The following is a 23,552-nucleotide window of genomic DNA, read 5'->3' as shown; positions in this document are numbered from 1 at the left end:
CCAATAGCCATCCCTGAAATGCTTGTTGTTTGTCAAAATATTGCATGGCTCACTGAGTGTAGCTGGATCACATAACCCTTGAGCACTCCTGGAAAAAGCTTTGGATCTGTGCCTTTTGGGTAGGGAACTGATAAAGTTATCTCTGTATAGGAGATTCTTTTAACTATTTAAAACATTTTTTTTTTTCAATTTAAAAAAATTTTTTTGACAGGCAGAGTTAGACAGTAAGAGAGAGAGAGACAGAGAAAAAGGTCTTCCTTTTTCCACTGGTTCACCCCCCAAGTGGCTGCTATGGCCGATGCTTTGCGGCCAGCATGCTGTGCTGATCCGAAGCCAGGAGCCAGGTGCTTCCTCCTGGTCTCCCATGTGGGTGCAGGGCCCAAGGACCTGGGCCATCCTCCACTGCCCTCCTGTGCCACAGCAGAGAGCTGGACTGGAAGAAGAGCAACTGGGACAGAATCTGGCGCCCCGACTGGGACTAGAACCCGGGGTGCCGGCGCCACAGGCTGGGAATTAGCCAAGTGAGCCGCGGTGTCGGCCCTATTTAAAACATTTTTCAAAAGATTTATTTATTTATTTGAGGCAGAGCTACAGACAGACAGAGAAGTCTTCCATCCACTGGTTCACTCCCTAAACAGTGGCAATGGCTGGAGCTCAGCAGATTTGAAACCGGGAGCCAGGAGCTACTTCTGGGTCTCTCATGTGGGTGCAATGGCCCAAACACTTGGACCATCTTCTACTGCTTTCGTAGGCCATCAGCAGAGAGCTGGAATGGAAGAGGAGCAGCTGGGAGATGAACTGGCGCCCACATGGGATGCCAACACTGGAGGCGGAGGCTTAACCCATTGTGCCACAGTGCTGTCCCCAACTATTTGAAACATTTAAAAATGTCAAATCTTTTTTCTTTTTAACATTTATTTATTTATTTGAAAGAGTTACAGAGAGAGAGGGAGAGAAACAATAACCAGGACTAGGCCGGGCTGAAGCCAGGAACCAGGAACTTCCTTTGGGTCTCTCCCATGGATGGCAGGGGCCCAAGTGCTTGGGCCAGCTTCTGCTTCTTTCCCAGGCCATTAGCAAGGAGCTAGATCAGAAGTGGAGCTGCCAGGACTTGAACAGACATGCATATGGGATGCTGGTGTTGTAGGTGCGGTAGGTCCCTCCTAGAACACAGAAGAGGTGATGTGGCATTACCTGTAATTGACTGCTTCTGGACAACCCCGTCTCAACCCTGTAGCATTAGAGCACCCAATTAGAATGTATGCTACCATTTAAGGGGGACAAAGGGAAATGTAAAAGGGAGCTGACCAAAAGTATGTAAGGCAATGTTGTGCTGCGTTTCAGGTTCAGCCTTTGGATGTGAATCCACTGAGCCAGTGGCAACACCAATAAACACTGCTTCCTGCTAAAAGCCTTGGTGTCCTGCCTCTCTGTTTAGGGATCCCACTACATTTCTAGGAGCTTGTCTGAGGTTTGGAGATGATGTTTTCACCTCCCTTGTTGCTGGTGTATGGCCCCCAGGACACTGGGAGAGGTGATCTCACCCAGTGCCAGCAGACTGATCTGCAGGAGACCAACCTTTCATGTGTGCTGGGGGTAGGGCCCCTGAGAGCACCAAGGAGCCTGGTGAGGTACAGGAACCAGCTAAGACAGTGCTATCCATCGGGCCAGTGAAGGCCCAGGTTCGTTTTGGTGCGCCTCCTCCCAACAGGCAGAAGGGGAGCCTGATCACCTAAAATTGCCCGAGTAGTGTCAGACAAATTTTCTAAGGCACTGGGCCATGGGTTCAAAATATCATTTGAGTGTGAGTGAGTGGTGACTGAATAAGATTAGCTGAGGCCAAGTTCTGATTTAATGAAAGTTGAGTGAGTATGGGCTCTCGATCCATGGGTCTGTGGCTATCCCCATATGGCTTAGGGCAGCCCCAGGCTATCTACTAGGTCTACAAACCTGGCACAAGTCAGGCTTTTATACTGACCTGCCAAAGCAAAGAGGTGCCTGAAATGTCTCTATGAAGAGAATGGCCAGAAAAGGTTGAAACGGTTTCTCACCCCTTCCTTCTTCATGTGTGATTGTTATCTTTTAGAGGGAGGAAGTGGGTGATCAACAGAGTAAACCTACTCCCTAGAGTGCATGATAAAAAATTTCCAAAAGGGATATCCAGGAAACCATGGTGTTAGACTGTCTCCTGGCAAACTGTGGACCTTCAGTGAAACAGATTGGCCTTCTCTCAGGGTGGGTTGACCTTCCGAGGAGTCACTAAAGAACTTGTTAGCAAAATGTCTCAAGTCATCGTGGGGGACTGTGGTCACCCTGACCAATTTCCCTGCATTGATTGCCTACAAGACATAGTCCTTTCTTGGCCACCTGGCTAAAATCTTGTCAGGAGGAGAACTGTAAAATCATGATGGCCCGGATTACAGTCCCTTCAAAATACCGAGCAGAACCTAAGAAGTCCATTTTATCTGAGAAGCCAGAAGAGGTCTCCCTTGCCATGTGCACCACTGTATCCTCTGCTAGCACCTGAACTTCCCACAATCTGACTCCTGAGGACAGTAGCCCTGCTTTGGTCACTCTGGAAACTGACCAGTCTATACACAGTGGAAACTTGAGGAATCGACAGCCCCACGACCTACAAGATGGATAGTCTATTCTTAGCTTTTGTGACTGTAACTATGGTCTTATCTAGGTACCCAACAGACTCTGGACCCCTATCCTGTGACTCATGTATTCGCATAACTATCAGGCCAGGGTGTCATCATTACCCTGCTTTTTCATGTCCCTTTCTCTTGCCATGGAACAGTCTCAGGGACCTGCAGACATAATAGGACCATCTGTTCTATCTGCAAACAAGGGGATCAGTGCATTTGTTTCAGCTCATAGTACTCCATAAATGAGGAGTGGTTGGAGGCCTGGAACCTTGACAGTACAGGTCAAATAATTAACTGAACCTGGATCACTAATCCAAAACAGCCAGTTATCAGTCCTTTTTGATGTGTGCATGGCCATGGGTGTAACCCCTCACATGTCATCAAGTGTGGAATTCTATTTTGGGAACAAGAATACAGGTTCAATGATAAATACATGTGTGATCAGCCTTGGACCAGCTCTAGTTGCTATGCTGATAGCTGGCCTTACTGTCCTTCTTAGGCCACTTGGCAGGGTACAGACCAAACAGTCCTCCTCCAAAAGGGTGTTGCCACATCAAATGTCAGTCGGGAGCTTGTAATCCTGTTAACTTCACCATCCTTAACCTCGAGGACTCTAGATGCAAAACTGGCCATCAGATTGGTGTGTGTATCTATGGATGAGGCACAGACCCTGGAACCGCATTACATTTCAAGAGGGTTACAGTCCCACACCAGGCTTCATCTCATGAGGTCTTTCATTCCTTTTATAAGGAAGTGAAAAATAACCCCCCTCCCCCAAACTCTGCCACAACAAAAAACCTGTTCCTGGCCTTGGCAGAAACTGTAGCTCAATCTCTAAATGTCTTCCTGCTATAACTGGGGGGACCAATATGGGGGGTCAGTGGCTTGGGATTCTAAGGAACTAGACCCTGGTGAGCTCTACAATGAAACAAAGTCTCCCCACTCAACTGCCGGCATTTGACTTCTCAAAACCTCAATTACTGGAAAATACTGCCTTTCCTGAAGAGGAGGACAGTTAAACACTCAGAAAACTGACATGCCTGGGCCAAAAATCCTATAATACAACTGCCCAGAAAGCCCAGTGCTGGGCATCTCCAAACCACACAAAACCAAATCTCTACCCCTTGTCCAATTTCTCTGACCTAAACAGGCCTAGACAACCTCACCACAAACATTGAGTGGCAGGCCCCAGGGGGACTCTACTGGATATGTGGAAAGGCTGCCTATACTAAACTACCCCAGTTCTGGTCTGGATCTTGTGTGCTAGAGACCATCTGTCTCTCTATTCCCACCAGCTAAAGGAGAACATTTGAGAATCCCTGTATATGAGCACTGAGGGGACCAGGGAGCTAATTGGTGACTGGAAAGATGACCTATGACCCCTTGAGTGAATAATCCACTATTAGGGACCTGCCACTTGGGCAGAGGATGGGTCCTACAGATACCATACTCCTATTTACACCCATATCATCAGGATACAAGCTATTGTTGAAATTATAACTAATGCTCAGCAGGTTAAAGTTCTGGCCTGCAGTGCCAGCATCCCATATGTGTGCTGGTTCAAGTCCTGGCTGTTCCACTTCTGATCCAGCTCCCTGCTAACATGCCTGGGAAGGCAGTGGAGGATGGCTCAAGTCCTTGGGCCCCTGCACCCCCATGGGAGACTCAGAAGAAGCTCCTGGCTCCTGGCTTTGGATTGGCTCAGCTCCGGCCACTGTGCCATTTGGGAAGTGAACCAGTGGATAGAAGACCTCTCTCTCTGTCTCTGCCTCACTCTGCAACTCTGTTTTTCAAATAAATAAAAATCGTTTGTTTTTTTTTTAAAGAAATTATAACTAATGAGACTGCAAGATCTCTCATTGTATTGGCCAAACAACATACTAAAATGTGCAATGCTTTAGACTACTTGCCTGCCTCTGAGGGAGGAATTTGGAGAAAATTAAACCTTGAACAACCGCTACCTGCAGATAGATGATGAGGACAAGGTCATAGAGGAAATCACGGATCAAATGACAAAGATTGCAAATGTCCCAGTCCAGACCTGGAAAGGCTGGAACCCTGGGAAACTCTTTGGGGGATAATGTTCAACTTTTTGGGGATTCAAGACCCTCAAAAGGGTTGTAGTTTTAATTTTGGGGGCCTGCCTGATTCTACCTTGCCTGGTGCCCCTGGTTGTAAGATCTGTCTCCAGCCTCATCAAGGCCTGGTTAGAAACAAAAACAGCTGCACATGTCTGGATGTTATGGATGTATAAACCTTTAAACCAGGATGATGCTGTTGGACACGGAGAGGGTGCAAGCTTCAAAGTGGAGAATGTGGTAGGAACCTTCCCAGAACAAAGAAGAGGTGCTGTGGCATTACCAGTAACTGTGTATGCCTGTGCAACCCTATCTCAACCCTGTAGCATTAGAATGTATGTTACTATATAAGGGGGACAAAGAGGCTGAAATGTAAAAGCAAGTTGACAAAAGGTATGTAAGGCAACGCCCTGCTGCATTTGGAGCTCAGCCTTTGGATGTGAATTTGCTGAGCCAATGCCGGCATGAATAATCACTGCTTCCTGCTAAAAGCCTTGGTGTCCTGCCTCAGTTTATGCATCCCACTGTACAGGTGGTGGCTTAACCTGCTTAACTTGCTGTGCCACAACACTGGCTAAACTGGCAAATCATTTGATTAGATCATTAAATCTGTGTACAAAGTCTGTCTTTATTTCACCACTAGCAAGTACAATGCATGTGTCAATTGGCAATATGTTCCATGTCATTGAAAACATTTTGTGCAACGTCTGCTTTTCCACACAAGAATACATTTTGTCCAATAAAATGATAGTGTGTCCTGTAAAGGTCAGACTTTTTTATGGTATAGAAAATCATTACATTTTTGTAGACTACATAGCTATTTTAAGTTACTGTATTATCATAACACAAAAACAGTGGGATACTTTCAAATTGCTGAATAATATTTCTCCTGGAGAATATTATTGTTGATAGTTTTCATGGAAATATCTGAAACTTATGTGGTTCTCTGGTTTGTTTTGAGAAATCAGTAAGAATAACGTTAGAAATTTGTGCTAAAGGTCACTTTAAACTCTCCATTTTTACTATGTGTTTTATTTACCTCTTATGATAAGACACAGTTACCACGTTATAGGTGATGAAGCAGAAAAATTTTCTTTTACAATTTTATTTTAAGATAAAAGGGAAATTATATGTATAGCTGCCAATGGCCCACAAAGCCAAGAAATCATTTGAAATATGCCACACTGAATCCTCTTATATTTTCTTGTTTCTTTCTGTTGTTTTTTAAAAAAATATATTTATCTTACTTGTTTGAAAGGCAGAGTTACAGAGATAGAGGGAGAGACAGAGAGGAAGGGAGAGAGAGAGAAAGAGATCTTCCATCCACTGGTTCATGTCCCACATGGCCTTAATGGCCAAGGCTGGGCCAGACCAAAGCCAAGGAGCTGGTCCAGGCTGAAACCTGGAGCCTGGAAATCCATCAGGGTCTCCCTCAGTGGGTGGCAGGGGCCAAAGTACTTGGGCCAACCTCTGTTGCTTTTCTAGGTGCATTAGCAGGGAGCTGGATCGTAAGTGGAGCAGCCAGGGCTCCAACCATATGGGATGTCAGCATCCCAGGTGGCAAACTTAACCAATTGTACCACAACACTGCTACAAATTGAGGATCTTTATCCTCTTTTAGTGTTTTTAAAACTTTTACTCCAAATTTAGAAACCACTTTTAAAATTTTTTATTTATTTATTTTTTTTATTTGACAGGTAGAGTTATAGACAGTGGGAGAGAGAGAGACAGAGAGAAAGGTCCTCCCTCCATTGGCTGGCCCCCCAAATGGCCACTATAGCTGGCACTGTGCCGATCTGAAGCCAGGAGCCAGGTGCCTCCTCCTGGTCTCCCGTGCGGGTGCAGGGGCCCATGCACCTGGGCCATCCTCCACTGCCCTCCTGGGCCACAGCAGAGAGCTGGAGTGGAAGAGGAGCAACCAGGACTAGAACCCGGTGCCTATATGGGATGCCGGTGCCGCAGGTGGAGGATTAACCAAGTGAGCCACGGTGCGGGCCCCTAGAAACACTTTTCTTTGAACAATTCCTGAAAAGATGAATAAGTCAGAAACAAGACATATTGAGGGACTCTAAACCTGTGTCCTGTCAATCACTATTGCTTCCCTTTTACAAGGCTTGTAGATGCTGTGGATTCAAATGTAAGACACTCTTCCTTGAGGCTTCAGTCTATGGAGAGACACATATTTAAACAAGATAAATTGGCCGGCGCTGTGGCTCAATAGGCTAATCCTCTGCCTAGCGGCACGGGCACACCAGGTTCTAGTCCCGGTTGGGGAGCCGGATTCTGTCCCGGTTGCCCCTCTTCCAGGCCAGCTCTCTGCTGTGGCCAGGGAGTACAGTGGAGGATGCCCAAGTACTTGGGCCCTGCACCCCATGGGAGACCAGGATAAGCACCTGGCTCCTGCCATCGGATCAGCGCGGTGCGCAGGTCGCAGCGCGCCGGCCGCGGCGGCCATTGGAGGGTGAACCAACGGCAAAAGGAAGACCTTTCTCTCTGTCTCTCTCTCTCACTGTCCACTCTGCCTGTCAAAAAAAAAAATAAAAAATAAAAAAATAAAATAAAAAAACCACCAAGATAAATCCCAGCTCCTTTCTGAGGGGTAGCTATTGCAACCGAATACATTAGTATCTGGTGGTTCTCTTGATTGCAGTCACTCATCAAGAGCTTGTTCTTCTTGGGGAAAGCGTTGTGGCTCAGAGGGTTAAGCTACAGCCTGCATTACCAACATCCCATGTGCGTGCCAGTTTGAGTCTCAGCGGCTGTGCTATATGTTGTTTTCGCAGTTTCTTGGGGCCTCAATGGCTGGTATTGTTATAGAAACCTGGGGTGGGAAAACTCCCTTCGTTCAAACAGGCACCAGAGAGAGTGGAGGATCCAAGCAGTTTATTAACGCGAGTGGGCTCAGCTGAGAACTGAGCAACAATCCCAAGTTTCTTACAGTATTTATAGGTTCATCAGCATCATACCTTAACTGTTACAGCATTGGTGGGCTTACATTGCAGCCTGCGTGACTTAGGACCACACTTCCAATGATCGTTGGGTCCGGTATGTTTGTAAAAGAGATACCAAGGGCAGATTTCTTAGGATAGATTTATGTCTGCAGTTACAGAAGCAGAACTTAGGACATCTTCCCTCCCTAGACAAGATCCCAGTGCGCAGCTGTTTCACTAGTTAATTGCAAGCAGCCACTTTTCATGGTTAGTGTTGGAGGGGGCGGTCTGCTTTTTTTTTCTTTGTCTCTGGTTGTGGCTGTATTTCCTCTACAGTATTTAAAAAAATGTAAGGATACATTTCATTGACTTGAATTTTCAGACAGAAATAAATACAATTTTAGTAGATACTTTGGAAGTTTTCTTAATTGTGAATTCAAGTTTGTAAATAATTTTCAACCTGTAATTTAATACCTAAAGGATTCAGTGTTCTTGGACAAAATTTATTTTGTAATACAGAAATATAAGACTCAATCATAAAGGGGTAAGTATCTGAAAAAAAATCTTAAATAAGATTGTTGACTTTGTGTAAACATAAAATGAAGTCAGGAGGACACTGCTGTGTTATCAGAGTTGATGGTTGCTAACCTCTTAACTCATTGCTTACAATGAAGCACTTTTGAAGACATTTGTCAATTTTCACATTTCCAAAACAACATCTCCAAGTTTGAGCGACAAGAATTAGAATGTTTTAATAACATTTGGAAATAATGTCATCAGTCTATTTTCATTGTCACTGAAGAATATCCTAGCCTGAGGTCTATTTTTGGAAGAATACCCTATCTGCTTTACTTTCAAAAGTATGTTGCATTTCTACTGTTCCAGGTGTAGGTAAAATTTATGTCTTACCGGCTGGGCTTAAAAGAACTGATGACAACAGTCACCCTACAATGTTTATATTCTTCTTGTCCCACTGAATTAATATTGCAATACTTGAAGAAATAGACTAGGAAAGATTTCTGTACCCTGTAATAATGTAGAAAACAGTGTGCTTTTGGGGAGCAATGTATGACAAATGGCAATTGTTGAATGGTTGTGCTGTGTAATTTTGATACTATTTTATTTACTATAACAATACTTGTCGTAAGTTGTCTTTGAAATGTTATTCTCTTATTGACAGGATCTTTATCATTTATCATAGAGTAATGACAGAAAAAAAAATCTTTACCAAAATGATTTCAGTAACTAAAATATTTCCAACTTTCAGCTTACGTGGAGTTGTGGAAGCCATCTATAATTCTGCTTGCTGAATTGATGGAGAAGTCTACAAATGATGGAAATCATTCAGAAGAATTCTCAGACTCTCTCAAAAATAGATCAGAGAGTGAATGTTTACCACCGTCTGCCAGTGAAAGCCATCTCATCTGGTACTCACCTCAATATCAGGGGAAATTGAATTCTCTGATTTCAGGGTATTATTTTGTCCATAAAGTAAATTATTTGAACCAAATCTAGTGTTTTCTCAAGGATATATTCTTTAGATCTAGAATTCATTCATTAAAATATATTTATTTAGTCTTATCACAAATTTACTCAGCATAATCCAGCAAGTTTTTTTTGAATATTAATGAAAGCAATTAAAATTGAAAACTTACCTATTAAGAATTTATAAAGCTTTTTGACTAAGGCAGATGAAAATATAAATATTAGAAAGTATTAGAAACATAGTTGAGCACTAATTTACTGTCATTTAATATATAAGGGAGCTTCAAAAATTTCACAGAGAATGTATGTTACCTTTTAATTCCATTTGTCCATGAATTTCTGAAACCACCTGGTGTTGATGTACTCAAATAACAAATGCTTATCATATTTTACTTATATAGAATGAGGAAGACATTTATTATTTATATGAATTATTGCTGCCACCCTCACCTCCCCCAGTGACAGTCTTAAAATCCCATTATCATCACTGTAGTCCACTTCTGGTTTAACTTCTTACATTTGAAGATTAGATTTTGTCAAATATAACCATTCCTGACTTTGCCCATGGTTTTTAGTAAGGGACAGGTTCATTTATAGCCAGAATCTTCTTAGGTCCGTTATTTGGATCCAGTAGTGCTCAAGGGCACAATCCACTTTTTTGACAAATCCTCTAGGACAGGTGCCTTTAATGTGCCATTGTATCATGTTCTGAAAAGAAAGAAAATGCCGCCAATTAAAGAAAGACACAGGGACCGATGCTGTTGTGTAGCAGGTGAAAGTGCTGCCTGGCAACACAAGCATCCCATAGGAGCATGAGTGCCAGCTTCTGCCTGGCCCAGCTCTGGCCGTTGCAGCCATGTGAGTGAACCAGCAGATGGAAGATCGATCTCTTTCTCTGTCGCCCTCTCCCTCTTCCTCTGTCTAGCTCTGCCTTTCAAACAATAAATAAAAAGAAAGACATAGTGCTTCCCTATCACTTGGAATTGTATTTATAAGTATTGAAAAAGCTCTTTCAAACTTGGTTATATATAGATGTTTAACCAAAAAACTCGTAATTACATGAAAGCAAAATGTAAGTGAAATACATTCATTAAGGTATTCTGTCTTTATACTTAAAGTCCACCTCTTTTAAGACACTTTTTGACTCAAAGTTGTCATTATTAAGAGTCCTGGTGTTAACGGTGTTTCTTTGAAGCATCTTTAAATGAATAAAAATTTTTGGATGCTGAGCTCTTAGTTACAAAATACAGCAAGCCTGCTTCTGGAATGTCACTTTCTGCTTTGGTCTCTGCCACCCAAGGGGTTAGAAAAGTAGTGCAGCCCTTTCTGTGGGCTAGTCAAAGCTCGGGAACCCATTCTATCAGTTTTGAGTGTGAACACACAGGCAGGGCAGGACTGCCACTTGGCTGATGAGGTTGGTAAGACGCATCCTGCTTTCAGGTTGTACAACGTGACTGAAAAAAAAAAAAATCTTACATTATTAATACACGTAGTATTTAGGTAAAGCAGAGATCATTAGTTTTATTTTGAATGGTGATATCCTAAAGCCAAAAGTGAAGATTTTCTGTCTCCAAAGAACTTTCGTCTTTTTGTAGTCTGTTTTTGTAGCTTATTAATTCTTCTGGAGGAAGTTTTTGTGCAGAACAGTAAGTTTCAAGAAAAGAGTTGGGAATCTAGAAAGATAATTTTTTTTTTTTTTTTTTTGCATTTGGAATAAGGGAGAAGAAGATAAAGGAGACATATATAAGCAGCTTCAAAAAAGTTCATGGAAAATTCACGTCATATTAAAAAAAAGTTTATTTTTATCTACTTAGGAGGAGAGGAAGAGAGAGAGAGAGAACCATCCATCTGCTGGTTAATACCCTAGTTGCCCACAAAACCCCTGGCTAGACCAAAGCTAGGAGTCTGGAACTCCATCTGGGTCTCCCACATTGGGGACAGGAACTCAAGTACACAGGCCATCATCTGCTGCCTCTCAGTGCATTAACAGGGACTTGGATCAGAAGCAGAACAGGCAGGATTCCAGCTGATGCTTCTGTATGGAACGTGGTCGTCCTAAGTAGCTGCTTAACCCCTTGTGCCACAGCGCCCCCCTCCACATTATTTTTTAATTCCCCCTTTCCAGTCTCTTTGAAGTCCCTTGCACACAAATTCTCTTATAAACCAGAAAGGGAATATCGATTATCAAACATAGAATAGTTAAACATTACTTTTATTGGTCTTTGTGTTTTACATATCTTTAACATTTAAAAAATAATTTTTCTGAGAATAGAATAGAAAAAATAAGCAAATATGGGGAAAACATGTATTTTCAGTGACAATTTACAACTGCATTTTGCAGAAATTTTACAGAACAGTACTATTTAATCAGGCTATGGTATATTTACATTGAACGTTTATGTGACAGGTTTAACTTAATTTTATTTGTGTGTTTGTAACTAGCCCAAAGCAGGATAACCTCAATGAAAAGGCTGAATTGAAAGCAACACTTACAGAAGCTGAACTGGCAGCTTCTTCTGTAGAATTACTTAAAGACACCATTGAAGAGATTAGTTTTGAAAATGTGAGTATTTGACTCGTAAACATCTGATAAGATGAAAAGCTAATATAGTACTTAGAGTGCATTAATTGATATTTCATATCTTAACTAGGTATCTACATATGGATATTTGATACCAAAAATGGGGGGTTACAGTGTTCTTTATTCCTGTGTCATTAACTGTAATTCTTTTCCTAAAAGACAGTACCAGGCACATACCTGATAAGATGCTTATAAGCTGGACACTGTATTTGGTGCTTGACTTAGCTAACACTTGAACTGGAAAGTCAATTTTTCTCAGTTGTGAATGTAAAACTTAAGTCTGAAGGATGAAGTATATCTATTTTTAGTGTTATTTGGAATAGAAAACCGCTTTTAAGAATTTCATGGGCAGGTGTTTGACAGTTGACGTGCCACCTATATGGCCTGCATCCCATATTGGAATGCCCGGATTCTGGTCCTGGCTCCCTTGCATTCCAGCTAATGTGTACCCTGTGAGGCAGCAGATGATGACTCAAGTACTTGAGGCCTTGCTACTTGTATGGGAGACCTGGATTGAGTTCCCTGCTCCTTGCTTCAGCTTGGTTTATGCCTGGCTGTTGTGAGCATTTTGGGAGTAAACCAGTGGAAGTAAGAGTTAGTCCTGTCTCTGCCTTTCTCTTTTAGTCCTTCTGTCTTTCAAATAAATGAAAATAATTAAATAAATAAATGAAAATTATAAAATCTCCATTCTTTAAAAAATAAAATTTCAGCTTACTAAAATTTGAGTTAGGAACAAAAACTAGATGGTATCCTCTAGCTTTTTATTGAGTAAATATCTGAGATACTTTCAGAGTTTAAGCCCTTATTTTTTTCTTATTTTTAAAGATTTATTTATTTATTTGAAAGTCAGAGTTACACAGAGTGAAGAAAGGCAGAGAGAGAGAGGTCTTCCATCTGCTGGTTCACTCCCCAATTGGCTGCAACAGCTGGAGCTGCACTGATCCAAAGCCAGGAGCCAGGAGTTTCCTCTGGGTCCCCCACATGGATGCAGGGCCCCAAGAGCCTGAGCCATCTTCCACTGCTTTCCCAGGCCATAGCAGAGAGCTGGATCGGAAGTGGAGCAGCTGGATCTCGAATTGGAGCCTACATGGGATTCTGGCACTGCGGGCGGCAGCTTAACCTGCTATACCACAGCACCAGCCCCAAACCCTTATTTTGATTTCATTTTAATTTAATATGCTATTGTAAGAGTTCCCATTGCTATTAGTAAACTTGGCAGAATTTCCTATTACTTCATGTAAGAGAATTATTTTGTTACTAGAGAAATATATTTTTAATAATACCATATTTTAGATTGTATGACTTAATGCTGTGTATTAAAATGTGTGTGTGGTTCTTGTATTTTGGCAGGCTCATCTTTCTGCATCTAATTTGAAGATTGCTAAACAGAAGGAAATATTAACCAAAGAATTAGACACTTTCAAACCTGCGAACATAGCTTTAGACCATCTTAGAAACATAGACTACAAACAAGTAAGGCACTCATTTAATAGTGATATTTCTCATTTAAGGGGTATATTAGTTTTCAAACTATAAACATTAAAATATTGATATTTGAAATGCTAACAATTCTTTGGATTTTTGTTTAAAAAGACAGTCATTACTACTTTTAATGTTACATAAATAGTTCTATATGAAACAAATATAAAATATAAAATACAATATAAAAACATAAAAAGCATGTTTTTATAAAAATTATTTTCTGTATCAAAAACTCATTACTTGTTATCCTCCATTTAGCCAATTATAATAAAATACTCTTAAATGTTACTCCTATGTACATTTTCTTTATATATACATATTTCAATGGTCTTATTGAGATACAATTCAGTTCTCCCATTTAAAGTATACAATTCAGTGGTTTTTAATATATTTGAAGAGTTGTGTAGCTATCACCACAAAGTTTTAGAATAGTTTCACCACTCCAAACAGACCCTGAACACAAACCATCCCGCCTATACCTCCCTCAAGGAGCCCTAGGCAACCCTTATTTGCTCTGTCTGCTCTCTCTTTCTCTGGATTTGCCTATTCTGTATATTTTATATACAAGGACACTGTGATAACATGGTTGTTTGTGACTGCCTTGCTTCAGTTAGCGTAATGTTTTCAGGGCTCATCCACACTGTAGCTTGTGTTAGAACGTGACTGCTCTTCATTGCTGAGTGTAGTCATGGTGTGGGTGTGCCACTGTTACATTACCATTTACAGTGGCTGGACCTTGGCATCATTTCTGGTTTTGGCTATGATGACTGATTCTGCTGTAAACATTCAATTTTCAAAGCTGTGGTGTAGATTTATGCTTTCACTTCTCTTGGCCGTATATGTAAGAGTGGAATTGCTTGGTGTACTTATAAAGATTGAGTATCCCTTATCCAAAATGTAGGGAGACAAAACTATTTTATATTTTTGTATATTTACATATACAAAATGAGATATTTTGGGGATGGGACAGTATAATAAACACAGAATTCAATTATGTTTCATATACACTTTATACACATGTATTTTTGGTGTACCAGCTGTTTCTAATTCATTGCATTAGGTTAGGTATGGGATTCTTCTCTTGTGGCATCATGTTGGTGCTCAAAAAGTTTTGGTTTTTAGAGCATTTCAGTTTTCAGATTTTTGCATTGAAGATGCTTACCTGTGTTAAACACTACTAATTTTGTTTTTTATATCTTGTAGTCTTTTGTTCTATATATGTATATAGATATGTGTATTATTTTAGAAAGACAGGATGCTTCTATTCTTACTGCTTTGGAACTTGACTTTTGTCCTAAACACTGTATCATCAATTTTTTTTATATGAAATATTTTCTGAGTAGGAAGGAATCTTAATCTGAGCTCTCTGGAGCCTTGCAGAGTCCATGAGCCCTGTGAAATTGTGGGCTATATAATTATATGTGAGTAAGTGCTTTCTGATGAAAGGATGTTATAGCTTTCTCACATTCTCAAGCAGGAGTCCGCCCCTCAGAAGTGAATGAGTGTTCTTCCATTGCAAATGGCTACACTGAAGTCTCTTACTAATTTGCTCTAAATCTTTAAGATTTCTTTCTTTCTTTTTTTTTTTTTTTTTTTGACAGGCAGAGTTAGAGAGAGACAGAGAGAAAAGGTCTTCCTTCCGTTGGTTCACCCCCAAAATGGCCAGGAGCCAGGTGCTTCCTCCTGGTCTCCCATGCGGGTGCAGGGCCCAAGCACTTGGGCCATCCTCCACTGCCCTCCTGGGCCACAGCAGAGAGCTGGGTTGGAAGAGGAGCAACCGGGACTAGAACCCAGGGTGCTGGCGCTGCAGGCTGAGGATTAGCCTAGTGAGCCGCAGCGCCGGCCAATCTTTAAGATTTCTTACTGCTACAATTTCTGTTGTTTACATTCTTTGCCTATCTGTAAGCAGCACTGTGTCAAGCTCCTTTTGTGTACCCTAGTTTTTGTGATTTTTGTTAGTCTATATCTTTTGAATTATTCTGCTGAGATTAATTTAGTATATTCAGTAATTTCATAAATTGGAGACAAAACAATTACTTAGAATACCCATGCAAAAATCCTTTTGGCAGTTCATGCCTTTAAGACTCTGAGCTGTGTATTTTAGTGGCCCAGGTTAATTTCAGAAATGACTCTTACTCCACTTTCTCCTTTTTAATGTGGAGAAGTACAGTTTGTAATCACTGATTTATAATACCCTTTTTTTCCACAGACAGGAGACTCTTTCTCCAGCATGTTCTTAGAGAATCTATCTGACAGTGAAGATGAAAACATTGTAAGTATTTCCACACTTTAGTCCGTTCTTTCTGGTGTTTCTTGCTTATTTGTATGCTGCTCTGCTTTATAGAATTAGTTAATATTGTCCAAGTTGTAACATTTCTAACTCTCACGTTGTATTTGCTGAAGAATCTTCAGAAGAAGATACTTGAAAAGGAGACCTATATCCAAGAGCTGTCTTCCTTATTTCAGAATGAAAAGGTAAGCAGAATTTTGGTTTTGAACTAAGTCATCATATATTTTAAAAATTACTTATTTGAAAGGCAGAGGGAGGAGGGGGACGGGTCTTCCATCCACAGTTTCACTTCCCAAATGCCCACAACAGCTAGGGCTGGGCCAGGGTGAATGTGAATTCTATTTCTCAAACATGGGTGGCAGGTTCCCAAAGTGCTTGAGCCATCACCTACTACTTCTCAGAATACACATCAGCAGGAAGCTGGAATTGGAAGCAGAGCCAAAAAACGAGCGTGGGCTCGTTGGGACGTGGGTGTCCCAAGTGGCTTCCTAAACGGCTGTGCCAGGAGCCTGTACCTAATTCATCATATTTTCTCCTTCCCACACTGGCCTCATGTCCTCAGAAATCAGCACAGAAAGATTTTTAAAAATTTTAGATTAATAGGATATTTTACAAATTTTATGTACTAAATATAACATTTAATTTAAACTTTTAAGGAAGTTTTACAATGTTTATCTGTCAAGGTACTTGACATAAATCACAACAAATTATGAACTGTATAAATTTATGTTTTATTTCAAGTAGGAGCTAAATGAAGGAATTTTGCTGTTTCTAGGAGCAGTGTAGAATACCTATAATTTGCTTAGGAGGATAGGAATAATTTTTAAGAGGAGATAATTAACCAGTTGCCGTTAAATAAAAGTGGAGGGAAGGAGAAAACTTCCCTATAGCTCTACCTGAAATACATTCGTAATGGGAGGTCGGTTTGGATAAGGCAGTATTTGATTTTCATCAGCTTTTTAGCGGATGTCTAAATCAGGAAAAGATTTAAGATTTTGTGAGTTGGGATACAGCAGATAATAACCTTTTTGTTTTTTCTGTTACAGGCAAATACTTTGAAAGCCAACCGTTTGTCTCAATCAGTAAAATTAGTGCATGAACGACTGCAGTTCCAAATTCATAAAAAGGAAGCAGAGAATGACAAGTTAAAAGAATACATAAAGGTCATAAATACGTATCCACTTCTAAAGCTTCAGAGATAAAGTTAACGAAAAGATAGAAAACTGGTTCTTAATTCTTGAATTTGTTGATTTTAAAAGAATGCAATTTAAATGTTGCCATGGGAACTACACATTTAATGTAAATCTTAGAATTTCTGGCCCATCTAAAGATTTGGGTACAAATTCCAATATAAAAATGCTCTCTGTATTTAGGACCAATCTGGGAAGGATTTGCAATGATCAAATTACATTAAAAAATCTTTCTGATTGTATAATTGTGTTTATTGTCAAAATTTATAGAATATGTCAAATATAAAGGAGGAAGTAAACACTTAAAAATACCAACACCATTGTTAACATTTTTGCATAGATTATTGTTTTTCATTATAAAGTTTTTTAAATTACAGTACTTTCCTATATATGCATATAGTTTAAAAAAAGATTTATTTATTTGAAAGGCAGAGTTTTAGTGAGAGAAGGAGAGACAGGGGTGAGGAGATGGAGAGAGGGAATTATCAATCTTCCATCCACTAGTTCACTCCCCAAGTGGCCACAGTGGCTGGGGCTGAGCTAGGCAGAAGCTAGGAGCCTGGAACCCCATCTGTGTCCTACACAAGTGGCAGGGACCAAATCTTTGGGCCACACATGTAAATTTTGTTGTTGTTGTTATCAATCATGATAATGTTAAAGCTAGTTAACCTAGCTTTATGCTTGGGTAATTGAGTAGTCCCTTTGTTATACAGCTCTACAGTGGTATAATTATGGGCAGTTTTTGGTGTAATTCTTTTGGAGCCACAGTAACTTTGAGAATAGAATTTGAGGTCCTTCAATATGTCCCTTCATTTGGTAAGTGATGAGCCACTATAAAATAATTTGATAGTGTGTGTGTGCTTCCTGATAGTTTCTAGGGTGGAATTTGATAAATTTAGTGACAAAATCTTGTCTAGAACCTTGGGGAAAAAAAACGTTCACTTCACCTTTATACTTGAAAAGGTTTTTCATTCAAGTTTCGTTAACTATTTGTGGTGTGATCCTGACACCCTGTGGCAGTTGTGAGAATGACAGCTATATTTCCTGTGAGGTCAAGGCTTCCTTTGTCTTAATGCAGACTTAGTGTGCTGCTCTTGTCTGTTTTCAGTCAGCCTCTTATCACAGTGTTTCATTCATCACTGGATAGATGCCCGCCCTCAAGCATCCTTTTAGTTTACTGATCTTACAGATTTGATCAAAGTCCGTTTAAGAATGTTTTGCTTCCTCTGTTTGTTTACCTGATCACTGTTTAAAAAAATCAAGTCTAAATCTTAAAATGTACCTCGTAATCTCAATTTTATGTAAGTTGAGAACCATATTTTTTTGTTGACCATAGGTCTAAGTAGAACAACCACATTTTTTCCTGTGATTCCTTTTGAAATTTCTTTTATTAAAATGACAGTCCAGGGAGTGAGAGACTAAAACCTAAATTCTATAACGATTTTGTGTTTTTTTCCCAATATTATACCACTTTCAAAATGGAAAAGCATTCAGATAGTGTCATCAAATTCTTAGATTCTCAGTACTCAGGCGTTTTAAATACAGAGTCTTTTTTTTTTTTTAATTTGTTTGGCAGGCAGAGTTACAGAGAAATTGGTCTTCCATCTGCTGATTCACTCCCCAATTGTCCACAACTGGGGCTGAGTCAGGCTGAAACCAAGAGGCAGGAATTCCATCCCCTGTCTCCTACGTAGGTGGCACTGGCTTTAGCACTTGGGGCATCTTCTACTGCTTTCCTAGCTGCATTAAATGCAAAGTCTTAAAATAATTGGAAATCAGAGTTATCACACTAAATCAGGTCATGATCCACAGAGCCTCGTGCTGTGTCATCCTGTCGCCAAGAGATGTCAGAGTCTGGCCGATTAGCTTCACACTGTGGGATAGAATCCTAACCTCGAACATCCTCTTACTTTTACTGGTCTTGCAGATCTGATCGTTACTGTTTTATCTACACCCACGTTTGGTCTTGCAATAATGACTTAGTTCTCACTGGGTAAAGCAGCACTTCTGCTGTCCTCCATGTAACTCACTCTGGAGTCAGGGCATGCCTCCTGATTCTGGTAAGGTAAAATTGGGTAAATGAGTCTATGATTATCTCATGGCTACCTTTCATGATTTATAGAATTGGATGGCATCTCCATTGGGCCTTTATCGTGCAGCCTGAAGGGCAGGAACAGGTTTGTGGAGAAACCAGCTCTTTTGAGCTTTGACACCTATTTGGATCTTATCTAGCTCAGTTTTTTTAAACTTGCTTTTTACTCATGCTATGTGTAAGATTCTAGATTTAAACAAAAACGTTCTAGTTAATCTCAGAATTTTTAAAGGAAGTTAGTATTTGTAGCATAATCATCAATATTAGTATCCTCAATAATGGTGACAATTATTTTACGTAGGCTTATATATTTTAAATGTACTTACTTTAACTGGTTGTGAAAAAGTATTGGTGAAATCACCTTTCACTGTTTTGCTTTGTATTAATCTTATGATTAATAACTTTGATAACATCTGAAGAGATTGTATACATGTTTTTTATAATGGTTATGTAAACATTAGAATTCTGAGATCATTTAATTGTTATTTTTTCAGAGCTTAGAAACCAAGATTGCCAAGTGGAACTTACAGTTGAGAACCAGTAAGCATGAGATGATAGCAATGAAAAAAGCAAGTAAGCAAAAAGCTGTAGCTCTAAAAAAGGCATCTAAAATTTATAAACAAAGGCTTGAACATTTTACAGGAAATATTGAAAACATTACTTCCCAGATTAGAGACCAGGTGAGTACACCTGTTCTTTTCTAAAGATGTATGTCGTGTAGTTTATGTAGTTAATGTTATGATGCTTAATACAAAAATTTTATTCTTGTCTTATTGATATTAGAAAAACTCAACTCTTTGCTATAGTCTTTTATTTTGAAGGATTACATAAAATGTTAAATTGACACGTTGAATTAAGTCAACATTTCCTTGAGGACTTTACTTAAGGGAGATGTTGAGTGTGCCAACTAACTAAGGCTAACCATTCTTAAGTATCCTATCCATCCTTGGTAAGTTACTGTCGTATGAGTATATTTAAAGTCCTGAGAAACCTTTCAAAAACACAGTGTAATGAAGGGTATTGAACTAAGAGTTTCCCATCCTTACTTAACCACAGAGCTCTTCTTTTACCCACAAAGCAACTCTTGGAACTGGTTCTGAGGAGTAAGTTTGGGAAATGCTGATTTATGTTATTAGGCCATATGACTTTATTCAGCAGTAATTCACTTCACTTAATGTCTGTAATGAATTTAAAACCATATGCTGACGTAAACACACCATGTGAAAGATATCTTCGGGTATGGTTGAAAGTTGAAAATTGGACTTAGTTCTTTGTTGTTATTGACAAATTATTATATTTATTCAGCTAACAATTAATAAAATTTTTATTCTTTTTAATGTTGCTCTGGTATCCCATCTTATAAGAACTTATGTTAAAGCTTACAGAATCATTAGAGTCTTCTAGGAATGAAAACAGATTTTACAAAAGCTCATGCAAACAAAACAATGTTTTAGAAGCTCAAATGTTAACATTTTAAGGCTTTGATATTTAGTTATAAGAGTTAAAGACTAGGTGCAAAATCTGGGAGTTTGTAGACCTGGTTGAGTGCCTAGAAATATTAAAGACTAACTGAAGCATTGACTTCTTGAGGTTTTCCTATTTAAACAGCACCACCCGTGCCCTAGGCACAGTACAGAAAGAGCCCCCTTTTGTCAACTTGTCACTTCAGCTATGAAAGTAACTTCTCTAAGCCTCGGTTTCTCTCTTTATAAGCTAGGACACTGACGCTGCTTCTCTCGGGTCGTCGTAGAGTGCTGGTTAGCCTGCCTTCTTGCCACACAGGCCTTCCTGTTCCTCTAAGCTATGGAGCCCCTTTTGTTGTTTTGTTTGTTTGCTGCTGCATCTGGCTTCCGTGCTCCTCCTTGGCTCACCACACTGGTCCTGTATTTAAATTATCCAGGTTTCTTTTCAGCTGACACTTCTTCAGAGAGGCCTTCAATTAATCTTACATTTTTTTCATAATATTATTATTTTAAAAAATTTATTTATTTATTTGAAAGGCAGAATTACAGAGAGAGAAAGCGGAAGAGACAGAGAGAGAGAGATCTTCCATCCACTGATTCACTCCCCATATGACCATGATTGCCTGAGCTGGCCTGATCCGAAGACAGGAGCCAGAAGCCAGGAGCTTCTTCCTGGTCTCCCATGTGGGTGCAGGGACCCAACCACTTGGGCCATCCTCTGCTTAGCAGGGAGCTTGATTGGAAGGGAAGCAGCTGGGACTCGAAACTGGTGGGCATATGGGATGCTGGTTTCGCAGGCAGCAGTTTTACCTGGTGCACCCCAGCACTAGCCCCTGTAACAAAGATTAGTAAGGCTGCAGAACTGAGTGTCAAGAAGTTTGGAATCAGGAGTCATCCCTGTGTATACCACAGAGGGATCTTAACCCCCACCCCGATACTTGTGTGGTCGTTCACATTTTCTGTATATAGTGTGCAAAATGAAAAGCTCAAGAAATATAAAGGAAATTATCCTCATCAACTCTGAAATACTGTTTTGAAATAGTTGCATCAACATCTTTTAAAATATTAAGTTGGAACTACCACTATGTGTATATAAAAACTAGTGAAATAGATACTCTATAAAAGTATACTTTAGAACTTTGCTATATTCAACATTGTATACTGACTTTTCTAGTTGAATTTCATGCTATTTCCTTGTTTATGAAGTATCTGTGCTAACAAAACAGCAAGATTTTTGAGTTACAAAATAAATATATATTTTTTAGGAAGCCAAATTGTCTGAAACAGTTTCAGCTTCTAATGCCTGGAAAAGTCATTATGAGAAAATTGCAATAGAAAAAACAGAATTGGAAGTTCAGATTGAAACAATGAAAACGTAAGAAAGAATTTGGAATCTTTACTGTTTAGTAAGAAAGAAATGTTGTTGGTTCCTTGCTGTTTAAGCGGTTTGTATTTTGGTTATTCTGGATTACATGGAGTAGACATGCTACCTATTTGATTTATTTTTGCTATTTATAACTCTAAACTTTTCTTACTCTACTATAAAAACCAATGAAAATGATTGCTCATGAAAAGTGAGCTGGTGTTCACATTTTGAAACTTTAAACTTGTGGATTAGTATTTGAGTGTGTGTCATATTATTTGTAGTAGGTGTTAATACTAACTTTGTCTTCAATGGAAGTGATGTTTCTCTATTTAACAAGAGTGTGTAAGAATATAGGATACCTTCAAAGAGCTCATGGAAAATGAAACTAAAAGACAACTTTATTTTGCTGCAAAAATTTTTCAAAATTCATGCATACTTTTTCATAATTGCATTATCATGAACTTTCTGAAGGACCCCCCCCCATATACGTGGATTTCAAATTTGTTTTTGCAACAAAATAAACTTACCTTTAATTCTATTTTCTATAAACTCTTCAAAGTAGCTTCATAAAACAAAGATTAAAATACATAAATTCTTTGAAAATTCTAAAAATCAGTACTCTTAATTAAGGTGACTTAAATGCATTCACAGAGAAAACCAATGAGTAAAAATACATATATCTTATGTTTTAAAATTTCTAACTGGGATGCTAACAGTCATGAACCCTGAATACTTGCTTTTAAGTGTTTCATTTTCTATATATTCAGTTTTATCATTGAAAACTATAGCATATATAATCTTTCTAAAGATTAGTTGCCATTGACTCACTTGATCTTTTTCTTTAACCTTATCCTTAAAATTATGTGTGTGTGTGTGTTTGTGTGTTTTCATGTGTAGGCTCACATGTATGAAAGAGACATTCATACCTGTGGATGACAGGTGAACATTTTATTGACTAGAAAGAGATTATTGTATTTTTTTCATTGGCATCATCAATAGGTATTTGTTTGTAATCATAGTTATTCTGTTGGTAATGCTATAGATTACTTCTTCCTATTTCTGTTGTTCTGAGTTCTGTTAACTTCTTCTTTGTCGCTTGTCTAAACAGTAAACCCCACCAACCTGATTTCAGAAATACACTTAACATGTGTTACTTGAATGAAAACTTCTGTGGCTTTTATCAAATCTATTATTTATTTTATGAAGGCAAATAGTTCATCTTTTGGAGGACCTGAAGAAAATGGAAACCCACGGAAAAAATTCATATGAAGAAATTCTTAAAAAGCTTCAGTCAATTGAGCATGAAAATGAAACTCTGAATCTTGAGAATACAAAGTTAAAGGTACTAGTAAGGGCATGTGTCTGTGTGTGTGTTCTGTGATGACAACTTACAATGATTAGTGTAAGTTCCTTGAAGAAACAATATTTTTAACATGGTGCCCTTGTACTATTTTGTCCTTTTTGTTTCTCCAGATATTACAGTATCAATATAATAAGTAACTTGTAAAACTACTGTTATCTGTCTGTATTTATGCATGTATACATGCATATTTGTATGCATGTTTAAATTGTTTCCAACAGTAAGTAATAATGTTTTTGGAGTTAAATAACTGTCTATACCTCAACTTTTAGAAAATTTATTGACTCTTCCACTTTAGAAGTTAAGTGACTCATCCAAAATTACATTAAGTTTAATGCATAAGACTATTTGTAGGTGTCATGGTTACGATAGGATATAACCTCAGGCCTGGTCTGTTTGAAACCACAAAGTATGTTCTTGGCTGCACTATAACCAGAAAGAATTTTCCAACTTAGTCAAATCCAAGGGTTGATTGGTTTGTCTGTGTACCAGAGAAGAAATGGGGAAGGCATTTTATACTTTTTGAGAAAGATGATACTTGAGCTCTCGGTAATTAGAGATACATGTAACATGATGGGACCTGA

General features: G+C 39.2%; 1 protein-coding gene across 6 annotated transcripts in view; it reads left to right on the top strand.

Moving 5' to 3' along the window:
* Positions 1-23,552, top strand: part of ODF2L (outer dense fiber of sperm tails 2 like) — a 50,174-nt gene that overhangs the window by 4,180 nt on the left and 22,442 nt on the right. For 3 of the 6 annotated variants that reach the window (XM_062191658.1, XM_062191656.1, XM_062191659.1), the window contains exons 2-10: positions 8,927-9,131; positions 11,587-11,707; positions 13,076-13,198; positions 15,417-15,479; positions 15,611-15,682; positions 16,544-16,660; positions 19,274-19,459; positions 21,508-21,617; positions 22,815-22,950. In XM_062191658.1, the coding sequence (XP_062047642.1) occupies positions 8,974-9,131; positions 11,587-11,707; positions 13,076-13,198; positions 15,417-15,479; positions 15,611-15,682; positions 16,544-16,660; positions 19,274-19,459; positions 21,508-21,617; positions 22,815-22,950 (1,086 nt within the window). In that variant the 5' untranslated portion in view covers positions 8,927-8,973. Of the gene's footprint in view, positions 1-8,926; positions 9,132-11,586; positions 11,708-13,075; positions 13,199-15,416; positions 15,480-15,610; positions 15,683-16,543; positions 16,661-19,273; positions 19,460-21,507; positions 21,618-22,814; positions 22,951-23,552 lie in introns of those variants that run through there. The other 3 variants (XM_062191657.1, XM_062191660.1, XM_062191661.1) reach the window with 2 other exon arrangements.

Source organism: Lepus europaeus, chromosome 5 (genome assembly GCF_033115175.1).
Source record: "Lepus europaeus isolate LE1 chromosome 5, mLepTim1.pri, whole genome shotgun sequence".
Taxonomy (NCBI): domain Eukaryota; kingdom Metazoa; phylum Chordata; class Mammalia; order Lagomorpha; family Leporidae; genus Lepus; species Lepus europaeus.
This window is presented reverse-complemented; position numbering and strand designations above follow the sequence as displayed.